The sequence below is a fragment of the Lutjanus erythropterus genome, chromosome 4, assembly GCF_056507025.1.
Source record: "Lutjanus erythropterus isolate fLutEry1 chromosome 4, fLutEry1.hap2, whole genome shotgun sequence".
Classification (NCBI taxonomy): Eukaryota; Metazoa; Chordata; class Actinopteri; order Lutjaniformes; family Lutjanidae; genus Lutjanus; species Lutjanus erythropterus.
Window position 1 is genome coordinate 24,037,842 of NC_139320.1, and position 27,870 is coordinate 24,065,711.

Consider the following 27,870-nt stretch of genomic DNA (forward strand, 5'->3'; position numbering starts at 1 on the left):
GGTAACACAAAATGAAAAATCTAAAAAAGGTAAAACCAACAACAACCAAAACAAATAATTCTCATAAAAAATACACACAAAAAGAAACGAAACAAAAAATAAATGAACAAACAAAAAAAAAAAACAAGTGCATCATAGTGCATTCAAGCACGGACAGGACAGTTCAGAGTTCATAGCCCTTTAATAAACTGTTCACATAGTTTGTTAATGGGTCACAGGTTTTATAAAATTTCTTAAGGATTCATCTTATTTTTACCAGCTTGATTTTCTGCACCATCACATTGCTCGTGTGCGGTTGGGGCAACATCCCTCCATTTAAACAAAATTAAATGTCCGGCTAACAGAGAGGTAAAAGCAGTGACCTCCTGTGGGTGAGCATGGAGATTAAAATCACATGAAACTGAGAACACGCCAAAAATGCCAATAATAGGGGAGGGTATAATATTATAGTTGTATGCCTTGGAAGTAGTGTCTAACTTGTTTTTTTTTTTTTTTAATATAAATTTCATGACATAGAGGCTACCTAAACGGTCGACTCTATCTTAGCTTTGTCTCTGCCAGGCTCAAAATAGTGGGCATTTTATTCATTTGTAACCTGTGAACTACTGATTTTTATGAATTTATTGAGAACTGTTAAAATTAACAGGAGCTACGATGTGTTTCATCACAGTACAGTAATATAATAATAATAGTTTACAGCTCAGAAAATATGTTTAAGTGTGCAGTACGTCTTAAATCATATATATATCTATCTATATATATATATATATATATATATATATATATATATATATATATTAGCAAAGAAGAGGTGCTCACTTACAGATTTTAACAGATTTGTGCACAGAGAGAAATAAACAATAATATAGTGCTAAATCTATTGATTAACTTATGTTCTCTTTTAATACACGTAACCCTGCTGCATCCCCATAAAAATCAGCCACATATATCACTACTACAAGCTGCTGCTGTGCGTGATATTTTAGTATCTGTGTTACAGTTATATTACATATGACATGTTCTAAGAGCCATATAGGAAGTTATTCAACAAATAGTTTTTCCTACATGTGACTTTTGACAGCGTAGGGAGCATTGGAGACCTGTTTGCATCATTTATCTCTTTACTGTATTCTTTCAGCTGTTGTTTCCACAACTAAACATGCTTTACTGTGAAATTCTAAAATAGCAGAAGTTTACACAAGGGAAGACATGTAGGGAAGCGAAGAATCACCCTGCTGATCAATGACAGGTTTTTATTTTAAAGAAACAGAGCAGAAACCATCACAAAAGAAAAAAATCTATCTCTACCTCCCTTTGGAGCGTTTATGTTTTTTTACATACTTGGACCAACTTTGGAGTACAGTTGGGGCCTGGCTGGCTACCGTCTGATCAGTCAATGAACTCACGCTTGAAATGGCAACTCGGTCCAAATTCAGTCATTTCAGTATTTAGTACCCATGAGTTATTTCCCACTGCCCCATCAAGTCACACAGCATGGGGAAAAGCTGTTTTTCCCCTCTGGTGAGCTTCAGCTAATGAGTTCAAGTTAGCTGTAGGTGTGCATGGTGGCTGGTTGGAGCTGCCTGCAGAGCTTCCAGTAGGTGCTGGACGGAGCCAGTGAGTAGGAACACATGCAGCAGCTCAGCCCCTTCATGCCCTTCAGCCCCCCGAAACTATCCCACAAATTGCAAAAAAAAAGAGTACCATGGCAGTAATGTGTGCAAAGAGCTGCTTTCTGTGTCAGTTTTCACGTGGTTCAAATGAATAATCTGCCTCTTAAATGAATGCAGATTGCAGAGAAACAACATTTTAAAGTGTTAACAGCCAGAGATGGACGCAAATGCAAGTGAAAAAATGTTCGGGTTAGAGCATTTCCTGGGCTCAGAATGAGGTAGTTTGAGGTGCTCTTTGGATAGGGACGCATGTTCACACAAAAACTCCAAGGCATCTTCTTTTAAAACAATTAAAACGTCTTTATTGTAACAGCTTAGTCATGGTTGGCCTTTAAACAAAGTCTGACGCATTTTGGCGTCAAGCCGACTGTGGAAGAGTCCTATAAAAGTGCCTTTTGTTCCACTTCCACCTGTTTGGCTCTCTGACGAAGTCTCACTGCCGAAATGTGTTGAACATGACTAAGCTGTTGCACTAAAGACATTCAATTTGTTTAAAAATAGAGTGACTTTGAGTTTTTTATGATTTTTGCGTGCATCAAAAAATATCTTTTTACAAATGACAAATACTTGCTCATGAAATCTATCAAAATAAAAGATATGGGATGGAGAATGTCTGTAATTAAAATACACATAACTTCTGTGCAAACTGGTATTATCACATATTAGGCATTTGGTGCATGGAAAAAATAGAATTGTTAGACCAACTTTAAAAAATACTTATATTAGTAACACACAAATAAAGTTAGTTTTTTCAAACCAACTTAAGAAGTTAGATTAACACAGTTGCTTTAAGTCAGATGTACTTAATAATCTTGTTGCTGTCAAATCAACAGTTTACATTAATGCAACTTAAATTCAAATCAACTTAAAAGTTTCCAGTTTTCCAACTCAATTATTTGCTTCACCAAAAAGTTAAAGTACTGCTCCTACAAAAATAATAGTAGGGTTTCAGGAAAAGTTGTTTTTTATTGTAACCTTAGCATTTTATTTTAGTTCATTTTAAGTTAAAAACAATGAATATTATTGGTGATGTTAGCCTGAGTTAGCTGGTTTGATTCTGTGAATTTACAAAAACTTTAACTACACAGATAACCAAAAGTTACCTTCTTTCCAAATCACCAAGAGAAAGTGGTTCAGCTTCAGGAGGAAAAATGTGAAAATGTTTCTGTTATAATGTCTGATACACAATAATGATAGAAAACTAATGCACACGCTTTTACTGAAATAATAAAAACAGGTTAAGAGACCAGAATGTAATTTCGAGTTGATAAAATCCACGAAAGTAAACTTCCATCACTAAAGCAGAAAGATAAATGAAACTCATTTAAAACAATCCATTACTTCTCCTACTACTGAAAATCACTTTTTACAGTCTAACTTCAGTATGGGCCTGACCTTCACCCCCCCCCCCACACTGAAAAGATGAGCTCTACTGATTTCATAGACTTGAAGTGGCCAATCAGGACATCTTGGAGATGGGAGGCTGCAAATTCAGAGGTGCATGCTGGGTTATTGTTGTATAGGTTTTTCTTTTTCTCTCAGTTTAAAACTGGGGACAAAAATGGTCTTGATTTGAGAATAAAATGGCACATTAAATAATGTATTTTAAATATTTTAAACACACAAATATAAGGTCTTTAAGTATTTTGTCTTATTTATTTCTAAAGCAGGTTTGAGGTCTGAGACTGTGGGCCTCCTCTCAGACAAAGGTATTTATTAGTGCACGACTCCGTCTGGAAATTCTCCCATACCGTATCTCTGAACTGTGTTTTTAATGAAATCACACACATTCAGGCTATTCTATGTGATCTCTTTTTGATAACTAATATTTCATTTCAAAATTTAATAAGAGGATAAAACCCCTTGAGATGCAGCGTCTCATTTTGAAGGGGGTTAAACAAAAATTAAGTTAATAAATACATGAATAATAGTAATAGTAAAAAGTTAAATAAACCAACAACACAAAACAATCAACATGAGTGTTCTGCCTTCATCCCAAACCACACCTGCTACATCTGTTACAAGTGTCATTTAAATTAAAAAGAATGAGAAATAAAATATATAGAAAAATGACTTTATGTCAAAATACTCTCTATATTTAAGCTAAAAATGAAGGTAAATGCAACCAAAAAGAAGAACAGGTAGATTTTAAATAAAATAATGTAATTATGTAATAATAACAAATGTGATAACTAATATTATATTTATTTAATTCCTTTCACTGATCCTCCCCTGAAACTGGAATCCTAAATTAAAAAAAGTATTTGAAGAGATATTTTTCTGTGGTTAGAGATGTTTATTAAGCTCCAGAGTTGAGTCAGAGTCAGTGTTGTTCACTCCCATGATATTTAGACAGGATTATTTGCTCTGTATTACAGGACTGTTAAGCTTTGGAATATTTTGCTAATTAATGTTTTATTTGCTCTGAGCTAGCAAACAGTTTTTTTAACTGGTCTGGAATTCTAACACACACACTAACCAGTAAGAAAGGGATGGTGCCTGCTGTGGCTCGTCCCTTCTCATCTACTGTCCAATCACTGGGGGGCTGTTATTCCCTCAGTAGTGTCTGTAAGGCTGCACCCTCCCTCAAGGATGGCTGCCAAACTCCGTCACAGCTCTTTTGGTATTTAACCAATATCCCAGGTGGTCCACACATTGGAGCATGTGATTCCTTGTATGTTAAAACCTCCTTGGCAATTATACACACCGATTATGATTCTGATGATGGTGATGGTGATATTAGCCAGCCAGCTAGCTAACCGTATAGCTATGACTTTGGAGACATGCCTATAATTTGCATGGGTTTTTGTCAAAATGGCCACACCACAAACCCAAAAACTATAGCAGATAACTTCAGTGATGAGTGAGTGATGAGAACATACACCTTCAGAGATATCCTGCCCCTGATAAATTACGACCCACTGGAGAACGCTCCGATGGGGCAGAATTTGCCTGGCTCGCTGCAATTGAATTCTGAAAGGCGGCAAGTACAAGGTGCTACTAATTGCAGGTTGCTAAACATACAAACAGTCCCACAGGCAGCAGAGTATCCCTCCCAGGATGACAAGAGAAAGAAGCTAGCTGCCAGGCAGCCTAAAGAATGCCAGACAAATGGCAGATATCTGACACAAAGCGCAGCAATACAGGGACAGTCTGTCAGACAGCTAGATGAGAGTTTACCCTGTGAGGCAGCCAGCACCACCAGACTGCCTGCAGGGCTGCTTAACAATGTGCTGCGAACTATAAACACTTATTTCTTACACATGTCCAGCACAGAGTACATACTTACCAGACATTTAAGTCTGGTAATACCTCTCTAAATCTATACTGGTCTGTCTTCCAGGTGTATTTATGTGTGTTTGGGCCTTTTTTCACTGTGCAAGAAACCTGCTTAGACCCTCTAACATCTGGCGTTTGTCCTCAGTGGGAAAGGGAACAATGGGTATTCATTCCAGGGTCAGATGGCTCTGCAGTAGTCGTGGGTTTTCATCGGCTCCAGCTCTGATCGGCAGTGATGGTAACAAGGCACTCAGGTGAACACACAAATTTCCACCCCTTTTCAGCAGAGGTAATGAGAGCTTATCGCCTCCGTCGGTGACTTCTCTCTTTTGCCTGTGAACTCTTTTGCTCACACGCCTCCTCTCCAGCTGATAGCAAACATGAAACTGTAAAATAAAGCAGATATCTTATCTTAGCAGATAACAGTGAGGGAAGAGAGAAACAAAACTTCAAACCACAGAGATTCAGTTAGAAGTTACGTAAGTACTGAGAGCTGAACACAGAGAGACTTTAAAAACCTATTTCTCTCTGCTCCCCTGCAGAGACGTGAAACACACATACTAGAAAAAAAAGAAAAGAAAACCAGAAAGGCAAACTCGTTACTGGAAATAGGAAAAGGTTCAATCACCTACTTTTTTCAAAAAAAAAAAACCCTGCATATACGTCCTAATCTTGGTGTTAAAATATGTATTGTAAGAACTTAATTTGGTAACCTTTTATTTGAAGGTGTGTGCAAAAGACGTGCCACCTGTCATGAACATGAAACAAGTCATTATAAATGTTTGACTGTTGTAATTCAGTCAGTTTCATTTTCAATGCAAAGTTGACAGTGTTTGAGGTGTCTTTGTTTTGACCACTTGACCTTAATCACGACAACAGAAGCAGTCATAAACATGACATAGCCGGCCTAATTATCAGACTCACAGAAATTATTTAGCTTTACGTGTTAATGTTTCAGAAATATGTATACATCATATTTGGTTGGTTTTGACATCAGCTGCTATGACACCACAAGTTTGATATGACTGCTATGGCATTCCTATGACAGGTGTGCTCCCTTAGTTAATGTCCAGTTGTCATAATAAGGGCATCTCAAATAATTCCAGCTTTGCTTTAGAAATGAAGGAAGTCTTTCTGAATGTTTATGAGTGCTGTGATTAAGTGTCATTCAGTCAACTGCATAATTTTTAACACAAAGTTGATACATACACATGTTTGTGTATGTATGTAATACATAACATGTTTATGACAGATTATGTTGCATTGATTAATGCCAAGTTGTCATAACAAAGCTATCTCAGCCAATGTCAACTTTGCTTCAAAATGACATAATTAACCAAATGACAGTTAATTAATGGCAACAGTCCTTTCCTGTCATGTTCATGACAGGTATGATGACATGGCTATTAAGGTGAGATGACAATCTTATGCACACCCCTTCAAATAAAGTACCTTTAATTTCTTAAAGTTTCATAATTAGGCCTGCTATGGCATGTATATGAAAGGTTATGTTGCCTTTGATAATGTCACGTCGTCCTAACGAGGACATCTCAAATAACGTCAGCATTAAAAATGGCATAATTGACCAAATGACACATAGTGACACCAGTCATAAACACTCAGAAAAAGTCCTTCATGTTCATGTCATGGTTATGACTGTGTCATGACAGTCTTATGCACACCCCCTCAAATAATGTGTTAGTCTTAATTTTTTTATATTTTTATATAGTATGTACATTGTACAGTATGTGCAACAACAACAGATAGAATGTGATACTGTGCTGTATCTGCTGCAATAAATTTATTGTACTCTGTCCCTGATTTAAATAAAACAATAAATGAAAAAGAAATGAGATATTTGTTCTAAGATGGACACAGTGCTGATTGGATAACTGAACCCTGTTTTACTGGACTGTGGTTTATCTGATGACAGGATAAATGACAACTCAACATGATTAAAACTTCTACCTTTAGTCACAAAAATAATAGAAAAGATATTATCAGGGAGTCCTATCCTTCATGAATCTACTGTGCATATGTGTATTTAATGTATCCACAAGCTAAATTAATAATTCCATGACTGAATGAATAAATAAATCAAGCTTCAACCAAGAAATGTGAATTTATTGCAACTGCCAGTCTTGTCAGTGTCTCTGTCCTGGACGCATTAATGGCTGCAGGGATTGGAGAAAAGTTTGAAATGCGTTAAATGAGGCACCTTATTTGTCCTTTTTTTTTTTTTTTTTTGGCCCGACAAATGCACGCCATCCATCAGGGCTGTCGAGCATCGTTGTTTGAGCATCACACTTCTTGTGGAATGACCTGTCAGCTTCTTAAATTTATTTCGGTCTTATCTGCAGCTTACCTGTGATGTTGTGAAAACAGGGGCTTAAATCTTTCTTTCTCTGCCGTCATGACAAGTTGCCTTGACCCCTTATGCAAAATTCACTTCTAGTGGAGACACAGCATGTTTCCATATCTGCTCTGCCCCGCAACACAACATAAATACCATAATATGGGTCACAGCCAGCTGGAGGAGGAAATAAGCTCTGATAAGGAGCAGCTAAGCATGAAGCTGATGTGAAAATTATTAGAATTGACTTGTAGAGACTTTTGTAGCAGTGTGTGTTTGTAGGTAAAACAACAGCACATATGATATATTACCTTATCTGACTCTACAAGCAGCCAGATTAGAGCTTTACTCTATTAGTGCTCTCTAAGCAGGTTCCACTGTCATTGCTGAGCTTTTAGCATGAGGACAGTGTAATATGCAATTTGCTTTTGTATTAACACCACAGGCCGAGTGATAACTTTATTGAACTGCATAGATAAGCGGAGCATTGCGTCGGGTATAGAGATCTACTTTCCCACTGTAATTGGACTTGATGATGAATGGCATTGTGGGTCCTAATGTGGCAGTATGGTTTCATCTTGGGCCTCTGGCTCTCACTGGCTATTATCTCCATCCCGTGAGGATACATTGTGTCTGAGCCTTTGTTGGCTCTGCGCAGTGGAGTGGAGGACCTAATCTATTTATCACAGGGTCTGCGTGACCACCCAGCCAGGCTGCTATATCGGATCATACCAGGCTCCCTCGTGCTCTTCCTCAGGGGAAGAAGGAAGCGCCGATGTAACATGCAGCTTCACACCTGTCAAACAGTGCTGAGGTTGGTCATCCCTGAGGAATGGAGCACAGAAGGCAACACATTTAAATGCATTTTGTGTCATGGCTTACTTGGCCAAAAAAAAAAAAAAAAGCCCAGAAAAGGTGGGATTTTGTCTTTTGCCGTACAGGATGTAATCCTCAGTATTTATTGTTGGGACATTCAGCGGATGAATCAATGATAGCATATGAAGAGGAGGTGTTACTGAGAACAAGAATCCACTGGTGTTTGGATGGATTTTTTGTAGTTTGAGATGTTACTGAAGTGTTGTTGAAGCATGAATCTGCGACTCCTCGCTGCTCCACCAACTTCTTGACATGATGAAATTGCATCATTCAAGCCAAAAATGTTGAACTGCCCCTCAGTGTGGTGCTGCAAACGAAAAAAACAAATGAAATTCAGTATCCAACTTTTCTAATTCAGTGTTTGGATCAGGATTGAAAATCTGTGTCTAGAGGAAAACTTATATTTGATATACATGGTAAATATTTTTTGTTTTTAGTGCATTTTATTAACATTTAATAAGCCTTAGACCAGTGCCAGTTAAAGGGACATTTCAAAAAATCAAAAATGAAAATTTGGTCATTATCTACTTACCCTCGTGCGGATTTAAGGTTGTGTTTAGTTTTTGTCCACAAAACACTGCTGGAGTTTCACAGGAAAACGGTGAGTTTCACAGGACCGGTGACCAGTTTTCAAACATTAAAAAAAACAAACAAAAAAAAAAAAACATAAAATGCCTTCACACTGCTTGTTGGATATAATCCAAGTCTCTTAAAACCCCAGCATGCTGTTCACCTGCACATACGTACACACCGCCACAACACACACACCAAGTTCTGACGTGGCTCCAAGCTAAGGATCTACAGTGAAGATTTAGTCTAAAAACACAGTGTAAATGTTTTTCAGTTCAACTTGGCATGTCGGGGCTTTAGACTTGGATTACGCCAGACAAGCAGTCTGGATTTTTTTTTTTTTTATGTTTTTTTTCTCAGTTATTTTTTACATTTGAAAACTGGTCACCATTCACTTACATTGTTTTTGGAAATTCTGCAACACTGTTTTCCTGTGAATATCCAGCAGTGTTTTGTGGACTAAAAAAATAAAGCCGACCTTCAGTGGGCATGAGGGTGAGTAGATAATGACAGAATTTTCACTTTTGGGTGAAGTAGCCCTTTGACATGGTTATTATCTGTCCTCCACGCTGCTGCAGGTCCCACCAGCAGCTTTTTTTTTTTTTTTTTGAGGCATTTCAGTAGCATTTTTGCACACCTGATTATGTTTACTTGCTCAGCTTTTGTTCATTTACTCCTTACTTTTTGTGCAGTTAAATTTTCTTTTTTCTGTTTTTATGATCATGAAGACTTACTGGATTCTCTTTGGTCTTCCTGTCCTTGACTTCCTGACCACTCAGTCTGCTCTGTGTAGATTGATGTGGTATTGGTCAAATATAGACTCGGTGTGTATTTGAGCCGACGGTGCGGCAACCTTCTTCTAGGACGTGCTGCAGCCTGCAGCGCTGTTGGTGGAATCACAAGCATTGTGTAGACTGGCGGCGATCAGCTCTGACCAATGTGGTGGAGTCGTAACATGATGCAACCATGCCGGGTAGAATCAAGCCCTAAGACTTTACCACTTCACGTTACATCACGTTATTTCTTGTTTCATACAAACAGCCCACATGGATTTCTTACGCAGCAAAAATTCCCTCACTCACTCATTCCCTGGTGAAACGTAAGCCTACCTAGTGGCCATACAAACATTGGTGGACCCAAGGAAGTTTTGTTGTTGAAGCATGAATCTGGAACTCCTCAACGCGATGTCAATTTTTTGACATGATGTAATTGCATCATTGAATGATGTTGCAGTATTGTACCTGAAAAACAAGAACAAAGTTCAGTATCCAACTTTTCTTATCTTATCTTATCTTATCTTATCTTATCTTATCTTATCTTATCTTATCTTATCTTATCTTATCTTTCTGCATGTAATTAAAGAGAAAAGTGTGGTGACTCAGTCGCTGCAGGGGGTGGGGGGTGGGAGGGGGTTGCTCATGGCTCATGTGGACTCACTGCTGTATAATATTCTCAACATGATGAAACTAATAATGCAGTCAGTCTGACATTTGATCTTGTGTTCAGCTATGATTGACTAATGTATGTAAACTTGGCACCATAGCAACAGTGGTTAAAGGACCTAAGGTAGCCACAATTTAAGCGTATGCTTGCTTATGCATGCATGTGTTATAAATGTGCTCTGCTGCTTAATCAAATGGCCCTACACCTCAGCATATGTTATTCCATTTCTTGATTCATGCTCATGCAAGTGCCCACATACACCTCTATAAATAATGTCCTCACAGTGGTCAAACTGTGAGGCTCAACTTCCCCAAGTTCTCACATGAAAGAAACCAAAGTAAGAACTTTTCTTCTTTTATTGCCAGTGCTACAATTTAATTCTGCCACAAGTAACGGGCCTTTGTTAAAACACAATTCAAGTTTATGTTAAAATCATCTATTCAGTGGTGGTATGATGAAAAAGTGGCCATTAAGAGATGGCATTGGCAATATTAGATGTCTTTTTTATCCTTTAACTTTTTTCCAAGTGGTTCACAACAGGGACTAGCATCATTTTCATATATATTGCATTTAATATTTTCAGGTCTTTTTTCTCATTTGTGCTTACCTGTAGCAGCTGCTAAGTCAGTAGCAGTTGTAGCGTGGCTAATGTTAGCTGCGTTAGCTTCACCCTCTGCAGTTTCACTGGTGGTGTCTGAGGCGGAGGGTTTGTCACAGTTTCTTGCTCGTGAAGTTACGAAACAATCCGCTGAGGACATTTGGGATAATAATACAGATAATCGACCAGCATGTTAAAATAATACATAGCTAACTACTTCATCGCTAACAAGGTTAGCTAACTCAGATGATTCCACTAGGGTTCATGGGTAGTGTATTGTCAATGTTTTTTTTTTAATGAATGGGTTGATTTTTTTTCTTTATATGTTAGATTTTTATGTTAATGTGTATTTTTAGATGTATTTTCATTTTTGCGGAAAAAAGAACTGTGGGTTTGCCATTGTTATGACTGTTTGTGTCCATATAAGGAGATCCTCCGGGCGTGTCGTTGATGTGCCTGTGTCTGTGTCCATTTAAGGACATTGTGTGAATGTGTCAACAGGACTGTTTGTGTCCATATATAACCCAAAATATATGCTACATCAAATTCTTATGTTTTGGGAATGAGACTCAGTAATCCGCTATTTTGCACCTGTGGGCTTCTTTTTCTGAAGTCCAAAAACAGCCAAGAGGAGGAGCAGAAAACTAGTTTTCTCTCTGACCACTTGATTTACATTATACTAACAGATTATTATGGAACATCAAACTAAACTGCCTACTCCAGCTTTAATTAACCCCGAACAGTCTATTTCAGTAGAGGCTGGTGTGAAGCTTTGGAGGTCAGATGATATTTCATGAAGCTTCTGGGAAAGAAAAGTCACCAGTGAACTTCACAGGTGTACCATAGATACATTTGTCACAAAAATAGAAACTATATGGTGTTCACAGGTATGGTTATATACAGAAACACTAGACACATATGACAGCAGCCATTGTTGTAGCTGAGCGTACAGAGAGCATCTGAATAGTGAATTTCAGCCCACAGTGAGCAGAGGCGGCGGCTCACATTTAATCAGTGTCACGAACGTGTCAATCGCCTCACATCTGCGGCGCTCTGCCGCTGCTTTCAGACATGGCATCCATGTATACAATGTTCCATTTGGTGCTCATTACACACACCGCATAGAGACAACCAAATCTTGAGTTTTAACTGACGTTGCCATGGCAACACGCCACTGAATGGGAAGAGGTGAGGTGCGTAGTGTACTTTGCCTTGAGTGGCTGTTCAGATCCAGATGACTCTCCCGTTGCTCAGTCAGGAACGGGGACTGGGGCCATTTATGGAATCCGCCTCTTCCAGCCTCCACCAACACAGTCCAGTTATTTGCATGCTTTTGTAGGACACCATGGGCAATAAAACGTCGCCTCGAGTTACGCTTTCATATTCAGATAGTTTGAGGACTGTAAAAATAGAAAAAGTTGAAAAAACAAAATTTCAAGGCAACTTACTGCAATGTTTTTTTGTGTTTTGAGCCCAACTCAAACTCTTAAAGTAGCAATTACAGGTGCAGTAATGAGCACAGCCGCAACTGGAGGCATAGACAGTGTATTAAATTGGTTAAAATCCTATTTAATACTCGATCTATGGTTGAAGTGACTTGTTTCATCTGCCAACTCCTCCCCAGACTCGAAGAAGCTCAGGCAGGCTGGAGGAACACTGCAGGAGGGCAAGACGTGCGCAGCATTTTGTTTCATTCTTAATTTAACTGTTAAACATTTACTCTTTCTAAAGGATTATTCTTTCGACTCATGAATAGACACCAACTCATTCAGCAAACATTCTGCATTAATTGATCAATAATTAGCTCTAATTAATGTGTAATGGGCAAACTAAAACAGTTATTAAAGCCTGGAATTGAAATTTCGAAGGAGGACGCTGCAGCTGTAGTGTCAAAGATGCAAGTGTTTCAACTTAACCTTTATCTCTGATGACATGTTGTGGTCTTTTAATGATTTATTACAGTAAATATATAATTTTCAGGCTCAAAATGATAACAAATAAGCTTCATTTTTGTTTTTTTAATGTGTATCTAACACTCAAATGTTCAAGTTTATCTAAATAAGTAATAAATAATCCAAGTGTTTTCAAGACCCAGTGACTGTAAAAGAGGACAGAAAACCATTGCTCTGTATTCCTTATAATATTACAGTTTTTGCTAGCTAGTTAAAAATTACTAGAAGATACATTGTTTGCTAGATAGCCAAAAATATATATCAAACTCTAACTGTATTAGCCATCTAGCTAACTAAAAATATACCAAAATATAACTGTGTTAGCTAACTAGCAAAGAAAAGTGAAAGAAAATTAGCCTAGTTAGCCTACTCTTGACAGCTTGGCAGAGAAGCTTTAATTTCTCCTCCCTTGAGAAAAACTTGTTGGCTGAATTAATGGAGCAATATGGCCAAATAATATAAGATTTAAAAACAGACAACAGCACAGTGAGGAAAAATAGACTCACTGGCAGCAACTGTCAGACTGGTTTAATGGACCAACTGGAGTGAAAGAAACAAGAAACAAAAAGTAAAACTCAGTTCGGTTGAGTTTAACTTTATTTTAGGAACTTGATTATTTTGCTCAATCCATCTTGAAAAGTTTCTGAAACTCAAAGATTCTTTACTTTTACTCAAAGTAAAAAATATGGGTTGGTAAAACTTTCTTTAGTTTATTTTAAAACTAAAGAGTTTGAGTTTGATTCAAAACTCAAATATCTATTGCAGTAAATTCCCTTGAAATTTTTAGTTTATTTAACTTTTTTACAGTGTATTTTCACTCCTGTTTGTAGGACAGAGGAACTCATCATATGTTCCAGAGGGAAACAAGTAAATAGCGAGTAGAAGCGTGGGATTCATCTCCTCCTGAAGAGCGGGAACTCGATCCCCCCGCATGGTGTTTGTTTACCCAAGTGCAGCGTGAAATCCTATCAGTTCACATGCGCAGGGACGGGCCTGGCTGGACTAAACGCTCACCCAGTGGTCATGCGAGTGGTCTGATGGAAATCGGAAAACTCGACCGTGGACTGTAAGCCCCTGATTCCTCATCCTGACAACTGGATACGCTAAAGACAGCATCCCCTCCACGGCGTAGTTAATGAAAACACCATCTCCTGTCACTGACACTCCATCTCCAGCATAATGGGACTTTGGTTATCAATATGTGAATGTCCTGTAGCGGTGAAAATTAATCTCTGGTGCCTAAAGTGCATGATGAGATGTGTGAATAATTCACAGCTTCTTGTTTATCTGACCTTGAGTGTGTGTGTGTGTGTTTGTGTGTCTGCTTGTGTGTTTTGCTAGCTGGGAAGTGTTGCGGTTCCTACTGTCAAACCTACGCTGGTGGATGGAGGAGTACCGCTTTGACGGCTTCAGATTTGACGGTGTTACCTCGATGCTGTACCATCACCATGGCATCGGTAAGGCATCTCAGAACCGAGGGGAGTGTGTGTGTGTGTGTGTGTGTGTGTCTGTGTGTAAAGCATATCATCCTCCTCCTCTCTTTTGAAACCCACAGTGCAGCGTGCTGCTGCTTAAAGAATAAGGCCAGTAGGAGTGTACTGAGAGGTCTGACTGATCCCCAGATATCATGCGGTGGAACTTCTCATCTACAAAGCATGTTTCAATTAAAAAACATATGGACACAATAGTCTAACTTCTGCCAGATGAATTACACTTGAAAGTTTTCAAAAGGCTCGGGATTAAAAACATTTTCCAGATGATGTTTTATAAATATATTTAGCTGAGTGAAAAACAGATTTATTGCATCAATTAAAAATGAGACGCTCACAGGCAGAACAGACACCATACCTGAACCTGATTGGTTGACAAAACATGTTATTCTATGGTGTTTATTCAGTAAAGAGAGCTAATTGATGAATCAAGCAACAATTTCATCCCAATCAGTGGATCAACAGTTGTTGGTGAGAAGGCTGCTGGTTAATGTTAAAGTTGTTTTATGAGAAAGGAAACGCATTCAACTCAGACTCCTGGATGCAAACAATGTGTAACGTATACATGGAGTACCACTGACTTTAGAAAAACTAGGTTTAAAATGAGTTGACACTGATTTAAAATTAAGCAGAGCTCTGTTGCACAATTAAAAATAATATCCAAGTCCAGGTTAAGTGATGTAAACAGCATGGATTCATTAAGATGAATAAATAAATAATTAGAGTGCTGTCAGGATTTATAAAGTATAAAAGATGGCATAAAATTGTTGGTCTGTATTCCTTAACAAAACATTATATTGTTTGCTAGCTCACTAAAAAGTTAACAAAATGTGAGATTACTACCTGAAAGGTTAGTTGCTCTTCTCATGATGACTCTGCAGAGAAGCTCTAGTTTCTCCTCCTTTGAGAAAAAGTTGTTGGCTGAATTAATGGAGCAATATGGCCAAATAACGGGAGATAAAAAAAATGGACGACGGTAGGGAAGCAGCTGCAGTGAAAGAAAGAAGAGATGCATCGCAGAATTCAGCTGGTTTGAGTCTGTCCCTTAACTTTCTTCAAGGAACTTTATTTTGGTCAGTTTGGTCAAAGTTAAACATCACAAGTGTAAGTTTAAAGTTAAAACTGGATCATAGTTTATTGGAGTTCAAAGTTTTGGACTAAATTTAATAAAGTCTAGGATAGAAAAAACTAAACCGAGCTTTAAAGAGAGGTTTAAATGTAATCTTTCTTAATCTTAAGATAGTTTAAAAGTTTGGTGCAACATAATTTAAATTTAAATCATGATTTAATTTGCTTTAAAAATGATTTCTTTTTTGTGCAGCCCGTCCAAAGTGAGAGATCAGAAATGTTTATTAAAAAGAAAACATTGCGAGCACTAACTCTGACATAAAAAAAAAACAAAAAACTAAACTCAACACAGAGACAACAGAAAAGAATATACGTCTTTTTCATTTGCAGTAGCTGCCTCACAGTCTGTAGTATGAATATTATGTTATTCTAGACCTCTTTGAATAAATTACAAGTACTGGTCGGTGCTACTTTACATTCTCTGAAGTGGTTTCTTTCTGTGTAGTTAGTGTATTTGAGAGCAATTAATAATTCAGTGAATCAATGTAGTTTCTAACTGGAATGAGGAATGGGGAAAAAAAAACACAAGTCTTAATATTACGGACAGTTCAGAAACCTGTGACAGCTGTAAAGTAAAACAGTTGCAGCACTTTAAAAAAAACAAAAAAAAAAACAGAGGAATGAAGGATAGATTTTCAACGTTTGGGTGGAAAACATGATGAGTGTTGACTGTGTGGGTGTTTACTCCTCAGGCTCCGGCTTCTCAGGGGACTACAGCGAGTACTTTGGCCTACAGGTGGATGAGGACTCTTTGGTTTACCTGATGCTTGCCAATCACATTCTTCATACCCTTTATCCTGACTGCATCACTGTTGCAGAGGTAAAAACACACTCCACCACACACACACACACACACACACACACACACACACACACACACACACACACACACACCTTCAGCATCAAGTCACTTTGCAATGACACTGCCCACAGCTATGATTAATTAAAAACACTTATTCGTTAGGCATAGCTTACTTACGTATTCATTGGTGTAATTAAGGAGTAATGCAAAAGGAAATGGGATGTCACTCTGTTTTTGGCCTGTGGTAGAGGGCTTTCAGCCTTTAATATGTGAGATGTGGAGAGGTATTGATGCGATCTGGAGGGAAAAAAAAAAAAACATGTGCACACAAAGTGAAAATGTGACATGAGATGGTGTGACTCCTCTGCAGGATGTGTCGGGGATGCCGGCGCTCTGCAGAGGAGTGGAGGAGGGAGGACTCGGTTTTGATTACCGACTGGCTATGGCCATCCCCGACAAGTGGATTCAGGTAAGATGATTTACTTCTTTTTAATCTCTCCTCTTTTTTTTATGCCCCTCTGCTCCCCAACAACTTTCACTACACACACTGAAGGCCTCTGCACACAGTGTAACTTCTGCGCGAGACACAAACACAGTAGAGAGAGAAAAACTGAAAGCGTTTGCTTTCAAAACAGGGATGAAAGACAAAGGGAGTGACAGGGCATGTTAGGAGGCATTAAACACTCTTGTGCTATATTACAGCTGAGCCTGTTGCTGAGCTTTTGAGCCTTTTAAGAAGCTTTCAAGTATAAAGCAGTACAGTGACATAAGGCCTGGTGTTTTCCTAGAGGAACCTGCACTGTTCTGCTCCAGTGTGACTTGAAATTGGACTGAAAGTAAAATTTTAGGAGCACGCTTTAAAGGCTTAAAAGTCGGGCTGCACAATTAATCAAAACATTATCAAAATTGCTGTGGGCCAAGTGTAATAACCAATTTGCAGAAGCTGCAGTTTTTACATAAAGGAAAAAATGTGTGACAAAACAGCATTAAAATGAAGTACTGTAGTGTACTGTATCTTGTTCTCCAGATGGTACAGACCCAAACAAATAACACATCTTCATTTTATAGTGTTTATTCAGTGAAAATTAAAATTGGGATGCATTCACAATAGAATTTTTTACTGTATCATGCAGCCCTACTTATAACCTTAGAAAAGTTATTGTAAATAGACTTGGATTTATGTAGTGCTTTTCTACTCTAAGCATTTTTTACAACTGCTAGTCACAGTTTACCCCTTCACTCACACACTGATGGAAAACCCATCTGGGACAGTTAGAGGTTCACTATTTTGCCCAAGGAGACTTCGGCGTGCAGGAGCCGGGGATTGAACCACCAGTCTTCCGATTAGTGGGTGACCTGGTCTACCTCCTGAGCTACATCCGCCGCAGAGTTCTTATTTACACTTACTTACAGCAGCACTCAGTGACTGTATTTACATGCACAAAATATTCTGGTTAAAATATTCCCACCTTGCTGTATTTGGAAAAGGAGGTTGTGCCTGAACAGTGGGATTCTCAGGCGAGTGCTAAACCCAAAATCCAGTGAGCATATTCCAAAAACTTGAGCAGGTAGCACATCTCGAGCCTTCAAGTCAGGGAGGAGAAATATAACATAAAACACTTTTGTCCATTGTGATGTGAGACATTTTTAGACTAAAATTAGCATGTATGTGCAGGTTTTTTAAATGAAAATAAACTTACTACACATAGGAAATCAATTTTTTTTACCATTGTTAGTAGACGAGTTTGCCTTTCAGGGTTTTTTCTGTTGTGCGCTGATGCTCAGATCACGTGTGTGCAGGAGAGCAGAGAGAAGGACCTTTTTAAAAGTGTCTTTGTTCAGCTCTCAGTACTTTTGTAGCTTCTAACTGAATCTCTGTGATTTGAAGTTAAGCTTCACTCCTGCACTACTCTTTGTACTTTCAGGCCGTATGTTACTGTTTCACGTTCGCTTTCAGCTGATCGGCGTCATCTTAAGTTGCTGATGATGAAATCACAACTTTTCCTGATGTTGCTGCTTCATAATAAAAGCTTTTTTTAGGGCAACTTTTATCGTGCAGAATTTATAGGAAGTAAAGTGTTTACATATTGGTCACTCTGCTGCGCTGAGCTGCAGCACCAAGTCAAACTGAGTCAAGCAGCACATGTGGATGAAAAAGGAGCAAAAGATGCAACAAGACTCATTTGCCTCAGCCAAGTATTTAGTCCTCCTTGACTTGAAGACTTGTGATGTGCTACCTTTGTAATATTTTGAAATATTCCTAAGTTCTTTACATGGCTAATGAAAGTTAATATTCCACTTATATTCCCGTTTATATACTGAAGCACATCCAAAAATCTGTCTTTCATGATGTTTAAAAGTAGCTGTTTCTCCTCCCGACGAGGTTGATGAGTGCACAACACTCATGAGTTCACAAGACAACAAAAAGTACAGTTGCAGTGTACCAACAATTCATAACTTGTTCTTTCATTACAAATTTCCAGTCAATTTTATAGCTGTTCTTAAACCGAATATTCTGCCTTCTCTCCCAAACAATGAAGTCTGCTGCAAAAAAAGGTTTCCTCTCCACAGCACAGCTCAAGTTTTTCTCAATCATCCAGCCAAAAGAAATAAAAAAAAACATAAATGGAGGACATTTTAGTAAAAAGTGCGTCCCTTATGTCCTTGTGGACAGGATGGCAAATCAAAAACTGAAACTCAATTTATATCAAGCTCACACAACAAAGTCTGTCCTCTTCTGGAGCGACGTTAAACCTGCTGGTCTCCAGGGCTCATGGTGATGTAAGAGATCTTTGTCTTTTGTTTAAATTATACGTCGCATGAGGATTTACACTACAGCTGTTCTTTATGTGACAGGAAGTTTGAATTGTTTGTTTATCCCATATATCAGCAGACCATTTATATCTTATGTTTTGAGGTTTTCATACAGACGTCTGGTCTCTTGGTTCATGATCTCTGGCTTTTACTTCAGCCTTGGAAAACCTTCGGCTTTTGGTTTGTTTCCAGCACACACAGCTGACTGTAAACAGGCGGTAAAAAGCCCCAATTAAGACAGATATTCTGAACGTGCTGTATACATGTCTGAAAGAATGCTCTTAAAACCTCAATAATATTGTCTCATCCCATGTGTCTTCTTAAATAATGCATCCAGAATGAGGCCTAATTAGGAATAAAACAGTTTACATGACCTGTATCAAATGTGTAATGTTGTCATACTCTGAATAATAATGTTAAATTAGTGTTCATGTTAACAAAGTCCCTGACAAGAACACCTACAGCGGCCTGCACAGCGTACTTAACTGCAGTTAAATAAAACAGTCGTGGGTTAAAGACGATCTTTGTGAAGCTTGTAATGTTATTAGTGTTCATGTCGTGCTTTTGGTGACTCATCGAAGCTTTTATTTACTGTAACTCTCTGGTAAGTTCTGTAGTTATGTTAAGAAGTTTACTTCATTCAGTTCAGTTCAGACTTTATTACAGACTCAAGGTCGATATAAAAAACAAGACACTGCAAATAATAAACAACAGTCGGCTCAGGAAAAATCATAATGTCTTGCATACTGCCGGGGTTGGGAGAGTTACTTTAAAAATGTATTCCAATATAGTAACTAATCATGATATTGATGTATTGTCACTTGATTACTTTCCGTTACTTTTTGATTACCGCAGTACTAAATATGGTGAAATTGTTTTGCCTAATGTAGTGTTTTTAGGGCTGCAGCTAACTCACTTTCTTGATTAATCGATTAGTTGTTTGGTCCATGAAATGTCAGAAAATGGTGAAAAATGCTGATCAAAGTCCAACACGACGTCCTCAAATGTCTCGTTTTGTCCCAAACTCAAAAATATTCAGTTTGCTGTCAGAGAGGAGTGAAGAAACCAGAAAATATTCTCATTTAAGAAGCTGAATCCAGAGAATTTAGACTTAAAAAAATAAATAAATACTCACTGACTAAAACTGAACAGCTGTAGGAAAATAAATTCCTTTGCTGATCATTTGAATCAGGCATGTTGGAGCAGGGAAACATGTAAAGCATGCAGAGTGAAATAATGTTTTATTAAGCCAAAACAAATACGCAGTGGACTAATGAAAATAATCAAATGCATTGTTAACAGTATTCTATTTCTGTGAAACAGGTGGTTTATGCAGGTTTTAACAAGTTAAATGTAAGATTTTTTAGGTTATGAATCCAGTTTATCATATTTATTATTATGTTTGCATTAGTGGTTATTGGGTCATTGTGGATTTAGTTTTGTAGTGTGATCAATACAGATTCTTTTTTTTCCCAGAGAACACATTAAAAAGCAGGGCTGAAATTTTTTATTTATTTTATTTGACAGAGATTCTACAGGTAGGCATTGTTACGTTTTAGTGAAAAATGCAACTGATGCAGTGTTCATTAGACCTCGAGCTGCGGCTCATTTACAGTCCTTGTCCCTGGTTTTAAGGGACAAAACACAAGATACAACAAAACAGACAGACAACCACTACAAACTAATAAAGACAACAATGACTGAAAACAAACAACCACTAAACAGTAATTGAAACAACAATGACAAAATACCAACAGCCACTACAAACATTACACGATGCAACAAAGACTGAACACAAACAAACAACCACTACAAACACCAAGACAACAATGACTGAAATCAACTATTAAGAACGCTGACAAAATATGAAAGATAAGAACAACAAAAGGTATGAGAGTTTATAAACTATTTAGACTCACATTAAAAATGTTCAAATCAGTTTTTGGTTCAGAGGGCAGGTTATTCAGATTTGTGGACTGACTGAATGTTTGACTTTTAGCTGGTTTACAGTTTCCACTAACTGCTCCTTTACTGTTGTAAAAATCATTAAAATCATTTGACTAACCGGTTCTGAGGCAGAGCCATTAACACACTGAAAAGTCAATTTTATAACTGAGAGATTTACAAAACTCTTGAAGCTGTGAGCCGCTGCAGAATCAAAGTGGGTTGACAACAGCGCGTCTCTGTCTGTCTCACTGTCTCAGGTCGAAGCAGGGTTAGCTTAGCTTACATCCCAACTGTCCAGCTGGTCCAGCGGGGCGACCCGTCCCAAGGTGCACTGCGCTTCCTTTTCCCACGTTAATGAGTGTATTTCTGTCATCTATCATGCAGATAAACCTGCTGAGATGTAAGCTAGCTTTACCCTCGGTCTTTTAGCATTAACATTATATCATGTACGCAGCTGCTAGGAAACTTTACATAAACACTTTCACAGGGGTCTAGTTTTAAAACACGTCAGATGAAAACATTAAAACATCAGCTGGAGACTTTTCAACTGACTCAAGTCGAGTTAGCATTAGCTTATATTAGCCAGCTACACTCATGAAATCTGCTTGTGAGTCGTCGTGTTAGCCGACATAAATCAACCATCACCTGCTAGAAATGAGAAACTGCTTTTGTTTACTTCTCTAAGGAATCACAGACCTCGTGTTTCAACAGTTGCTCCCAATTTCGCTGTAAACTGCATAAAAGCAGTGTGAGAATGGAAAGTTTGGCAGGCGTAGCGACAGTAACTAAGGAGGGCGGGGCTTAGTGAAGGGGACTTCCTTTATGGTTTATTCTTGCAACTTTATAAACGTAATATTAACTTAATAATTAAATCAGTTTTTGAGACTTATTAAAATCACGTTTAAGACATTCAAGACATTTTAAGGCCTAAAATTCAAATTATTGTATTTTTAACTCGTGTATGAATATATTTCTTCAATCATAATGTCGCATTCACAAATGAAAGCAGGTCACATGAATTTTCTGCATTTCGCTTCTGCTGTTGTAGAGGAAAAAAAGTCTTAAGTCTCCTCCTGTGTGAAGAGTTTTTGCACTTGATTCTTTTTTTTTTTCACCCAGAACTGTAAGGGTTTTTTTTTTTTGGTTTTTTTTTTTATCGAATTGAAGAAGGTCTTTGTGCTTTTCTAAAGCAGTGCTAATTTATTTCTCTTTTTTTCCTCCTTAATCCTACCTGCTGTGCGAACGGGAAGGTCATTATTTATCCCCTCAAACCAAGAGTTATGAATAAATGATGGAAGAGACATAATTGTTATTGAAAATAAAAGCAATAAAAGCAAAAGAAAGACAAGCTTTAATAATGTTAACATGAAGGTCATCTAGTTACTAATCCAAGCTGAAAATTTCTTTTGTGCTGTTTTTTTTTTCTTAAGTGGAGCATTTGAATAGTCTGCAGTCACCTTTACATTTCACTTTGATTCATTATTCAGTGTGAAATGTCTGTCCTTGGCAGAGCTTTATGTAGTGTCAAAGCAAAGGTTATTTCCTCTGTTTTGAACTCGGTGCTCTGTTGGTTCTTACAAACCAGTCAGACGATCTGAAGAGTCGCAGATCAGAAACATTACTACGAACCCTCGTCCCGGCAGGGTTGTCACGTCCCGCTCATTCTCAAGTACGGAGGTTAATTTTAACCATAATGGATTAAAGAAGAAAAAAGGTCAATTATTTTCTCTCCATCGCTACGGACAGTAAGCTGAAGAAGAAATAGAAAATATAATTTTTCAATTGAAATGATGGAATTCCCATGAATAAATTTCATGAAATGGCAACAGAGCGTGACAGTTTATAGTCCTGTAAAATCCAGACATTCATGAGTTCCTTCAACAGATCTATGATGCTTCAATGAAGTTTTAAATTTTACAGTTTAATTTGTGTGTGAGGCTTAAATATGGAAAAGCTGTTTTCATTTATGTAGACCATCATTCTAAACTTTTTGTTTTAAACTTATGCCTCTTTTATCAAAAACAATAAATAATTTGATTTTACAGGATGATACAAAATAGATGTTTTTACGTGTACTCGACATTATTAAGGCATGGAAGCTAACTTAAAGGACGAATCTGTAATATATTTATTGGAGTATGTATTTCTTCTTCAATGTCAAAAGTGCCTTGAAAATCACTAAAATGGAGTTTTGTTATGTTGCTTGACAAAAAGACATCATTGCTGTATTTAAAGATAAAAACCATGACTTGAAAACCTGAATGAGCTTTAACTGAAAATTAGAATATGAAAATTACAGAAAAAGTAATAATGTGGTAGAGAGCATGTTGTGTACCAGCTGCTGATTGTAAGTCTAAACATTTTCTTTCTGGAGTTGAATTTCTTTCTTTGCTGCTGCTTTAATGTGTGGAGGGGATCATGCGATCGCTTGCGTGAATGTGTGCGGGTGTGATTGAAAAGTTTTTGAAAAATTGCATTACCATCGTGTCTTTGTGTTATTTCAACAATGTATTTTGTTCATTTAGTTCATTTTAAATTGTTAAATTTGCCTTTTTACTGACATTGTACTGAGCTGAAACAGCTTGTTTCTTGTCTTGTGGGTGAAAACCTCGTTTTCTTGCAGTTTTGAGTTGTTCCATGTTTCCTGAAGGTTACCGTCAGTCATGGCGTACAGCACACGGTGCAGCTCTTTGCTCTGCTTTCTTCCAGACAAAACACAGCTAATGTGTACACACTCCAACAAACACAAAAACACACAGAAAAACACCCACAGAGGTAAGAGACACTGAACAGCCTCCGCACTGCAGGAGACTCTACAAAAGCAATTGTTTTACATCTGTGGATGTTGAGTGTTTATCAGGATTTATATCTTGTGTACTGTACTACAGCTACAACTCTTAATCAATTTATCAGTCAGCTGTTAACTATTCAATAAATTACTAACTATTAACTTTAGTTAACTATTAACTAACTATTTTGATAACTGATTAATCAGTTTGAGTAATTTTCTTTTAGAAGAAAAAAGTCAAAATTCTCAGATTTCAGTCTCATAAAATGTCATTTTCTTTACAAAACATTTGAAGACGTGATCTTGGGCTTTGGGAAACACTGATCAACATTTTTCATAATTTTCTGACATTTTATGGACCAAAAAACAAAAATTAAAGTTGTCACCAGTTGCAGGCCTGGATATTTATATAAGTCTCTTGGAGCATTAATAAACAATCTAGTTAAAATTTTTAGTTCTTCAGTTTGATTTTGAAATAATTTTCCATTTCCAAAAAAAAACTCCACATATACCCTTAAGAGAAGGCGATAATTTGAAAAGTTGTTGACTATTAAATTATTCTCCAAACCTTTTTTCTCTTAAATATATTGCATTTATTTATTATATAGTATTTATTATATTATCATTTATGTTTTTCTCTTTAATAATAGAAGCTCAAAATATCTGAGAAGAGGCTCGTTGAAAATGTGAAATACTTTAGTCACATTGAACAGAAAACCTTCTCACTGATATTTGTAATTAATTCTCAAATCTCTTTAATAATTGACACAAACACAGTGATCATAAAAGTCCCCCCCCCCCCCATGAATCCCAGATTAAGGTTTATATTTGTGGACACTGATGGATGTACTGATGGACACGGGTTATTTTTGACATAGAGATCTGTGGAGCTCTACGAATAAGAGCTTTAGCATTAGATTTAGCAAATGAAATTCATCATAATGTGGGTCAACACAACTGTGAGAAAATGACCGTGGTGACAGTAATCTTTAGATAACTCACCCTCAGTCTGACACAGCATTCAGGTAGGATGATATTTTATTAGGATGACAACAAAAACAGTAACTTCAATTTTTAGGGCTAACTTTTCAAAAACAACTTAAATATTTAATATCACTACTAAAATTGAATGAGTCTTTCTGTCTCTAATCATTACTGGCAAACATAATAACACCACCGGGTGCTGTGCTACCACCCAGCGCTGCTTCAGACTGGATGGGAAATTCTGGGCGCCAAATATCCTCCGTCCTTCCACAACAACTGTTGAAGCACCCTTTAGCTCGGCACTTCAGCCCAAACTGCCACTGTGAAAGTACTTAATGGCCCACAATGGGAAAACATTGTTTATAACTGCACAGCCGTATGAGAGACCATAACTGTGTGATGCCGAAGCCCAGTGGCACGAGGAAAGTGAATGCATGCCCAGCCATCCATCCAGAGATAAATAAAGGTTATTATATATTTCTTTATCCTTATCTTTTTTGGTCTCTAGCTGTCTGCTCTGATAACATCCATGCATGTGCAGATTTGTTCTCAAAAATCTTTTTTCAATCTTGTTTTGAGGCTCTTCTGGAGAACTTCTATAGATATACTGTACTTATGATCAGTAAATGGCTCATAATTTATTGTATTGTTTTTCGTCACATCCTGTCTTTAGTCACAAGAGATCATAGGAACCTGATTTCCATACGTGTTTTTGTGAAAAATGATAAAATGAGTAACTTCATATGACTGAAGGCTGAACCAGATCAATCAAAATCAAATTAAAACAGAATGTGATGATTTGGAAATAATTTTCCATCTATATTCAATAGAATGCAGTACAAAGACAAGATATTTAATGTTCAAATGGATAAAATGTATTGTTTTTTTGTAAATATACACTCATTTTGAATTTGATGCCTGCAACATGTTTCAAAAAAGTTTGGACAGGAGCAACAAAAGACTGGGAAAGTTGTAGGATGCTCAAAAAAACACCTGTCTGGAACATTTGATAGATAAACAGGTTAACTGGAAACAGGTATTAAAGAGGCATCCTTGAAAGGCTTGGTCGTACACAAGCACAGATGAGGTGAGGTTCAATATTTTGTGAAAAACAGTCCAACAGTTTAAGTTTAAGTTTCAACATTTGTCAGCACAAAACTTAAGGAATCTAGAGATTTCACCATCTACAATCCACAATATCACTAAAAAATTCAGAGAATCCACAGAAATCTCTGCATGTAAGGGTCAGGGCTGAATAACAGCACTGAATGCCTGTAACCTTCGACCACGCAGGCGGTGCTGCATTCAAAACCCACGTAACTGCATAAATGATACTACATGGGCTCAGGAACACTTTGGAGAACTGATGTCAGTGAATACAGTTTGTCGCTACATCGACAAATGCAAGTGAAGACTCGACCATGCAAACAGAAAGTCAAATATCCACAACATCCAGAAACGCTGAAGACTTCTCGGACTGACAAAATATGGAAAAGTGTGCTGTGGTCTGATGAGTCCACGTTTCAGATTGTTTTCAGAAGAGGAGAGGGACCATTCAGATTGTTACCAGCCTCATAGTTAAAAACATCCAGCATCTGTGATGGTATGGGGGTGTGTTAGTGTACATTTACCAAAAAAAAACATTAGAAGTTTATAAGTGTGAACATTAAATATCTTTTCTTTGTGCTGTATTCAATTGAATATAGGTCAAAAGGTTTTTATTCATGTTTTACACAACGTCTCAAGTTTTTTGGAATTGTGGTTGTGTGATCAGATCACAGAAATGGCTGTATTTCAAAAAATACAAGGAGTTATATGAAATTGGATTCATAACAACTTCAATTTAAATAATTTGCGCTTTGGTCTAGTGTAAATCTGATGTATTTGGCATGTGAAATTATTATTAAACTTATTTTTGTGATTTTTAAAGAAAATCAAGTTTTGTCAACCAATTAAGGCGTGATAAATATGTGATAAATATGTCACGTCTTGACAGTTTCCTCAGTGAAATGTTGTGTTTCCAAATCTAACGGGGAAAAATCTGCAGGGCTTTTCCTTGCCATACTAAATATAGTCTTTCCTCATTAATGTGTTGATAAAAAAATGCCACCCATCTATCGCCAACATGCGACTGTGGTTTTATGAAATCGGCAAATATCATTTTAGAAAGTACATTTGTCTGAAAGCAGACAGGCAGCAGGTTATCTCTGGGGAAGTGTCAGTCTGTTTGAGTTGGCTGGTGGATGAATGTGGATTTTTTTTTGTGTGTGTCCTGTCTGTCTTTCTGTGTGTGTTTGTGCATGTTTTGGAGCAAGTAGAGGCCTTTTCTTGTTTGATATTTGAGGGAAAATGCTGTTTGCAGAATGCCTAAAGAGGCTATCTGTTGTAAGATTCATGAAAAGCTGTGTGTTTTTATCCACACTGAAACTTATATTTACTCATATTTTGGTGAAAAAGCAAAGCAGAGTGTGTGACCTCGGCGCCGCATGCATCCTCTTGCACTACGGTGTCTTGTGTTTCTCGATGGGGGAAGTCTATGCATCGTTAATCAAGTCTGTCTCACAGTGGTGGGTTTTACTCAGCGGCGAAGATGGAGGGACGAGAAGAGAGGGGAAGAGGAAGGGAGGGAGCGGGAGAGAGATAGTCCCAGACTTGACCTTCCTCGGTGATGCTTGCAATAGCCGTGCGGCAGGCAGCGCTGCACCGCTGAGACGCAGCCTGCTCCACGGTAAGCAGAGGTTTCACAGGATTATCCTCGGGACGCCTCTGGAGAGGTTGTTGCTGCTTTTACTTTTCAAACAATATTGCTTGCAATGCAATATTCGTTTAGATACTTCTTCTTCTTCTTCTTCTTCTTCTTCTTCTTCTTCTTCTTCTTCTGGTTGCATTTTTTCAATTAAATTTGTTGCCTCCCCAAGGAGCATTGACGCTACTTGAATGGTAAAGCTGGAGAGCGAGCGAGCAGCGAAATTCATGTATTTCTGCGCAGGAAGAATTCATATGAACATGCCTTGGTATAGTCAGTGAAGTGCACTCAGGGCTAGCCTTGCCTCTTCTCGCAGAGTGTCAATTAGGGAGGGATTTGAATGGACTGAAGTGGAGCCTCCAGTGAGGTGTGTGTTGCAGAGAAGGAGACATGGAGCGGGGGTGGGGTGGGGGGTGCAGGAGAGACA

At 37.7% G+C, this 27,870-nt stretch overlaps 1 protein-coding gene across 1 annotated transcript in view; it reads left to right on the forward strand.

Moving 5' to 3' along the window:
• Nucleotides 1-27,870, forward strand: part of gbe1b (glucan (1,4-alpha-), branching enzyme 1b) — a 167,279-nt gene that overhangs the window by 50,866 nt on the left and 88,543 nt on the right. Inside the window, exons 8-10 of the mRNA XM_084717393.1 lie at nt 14,086-14,201; nt 16,055-16,182; nt 16,535-16,633. Of these exons, the coding sequence (XP_084573519.1) occupies nt 14,086-14,201; nt 16,055-16,182; nt 16,535-16,633 (343 nt within the window). The remainder of the gene's footprint in view (nt 1-14,085; nt 14,202-16,054; nt 16,183-16,534; nt 16,634-27,870) is intronic.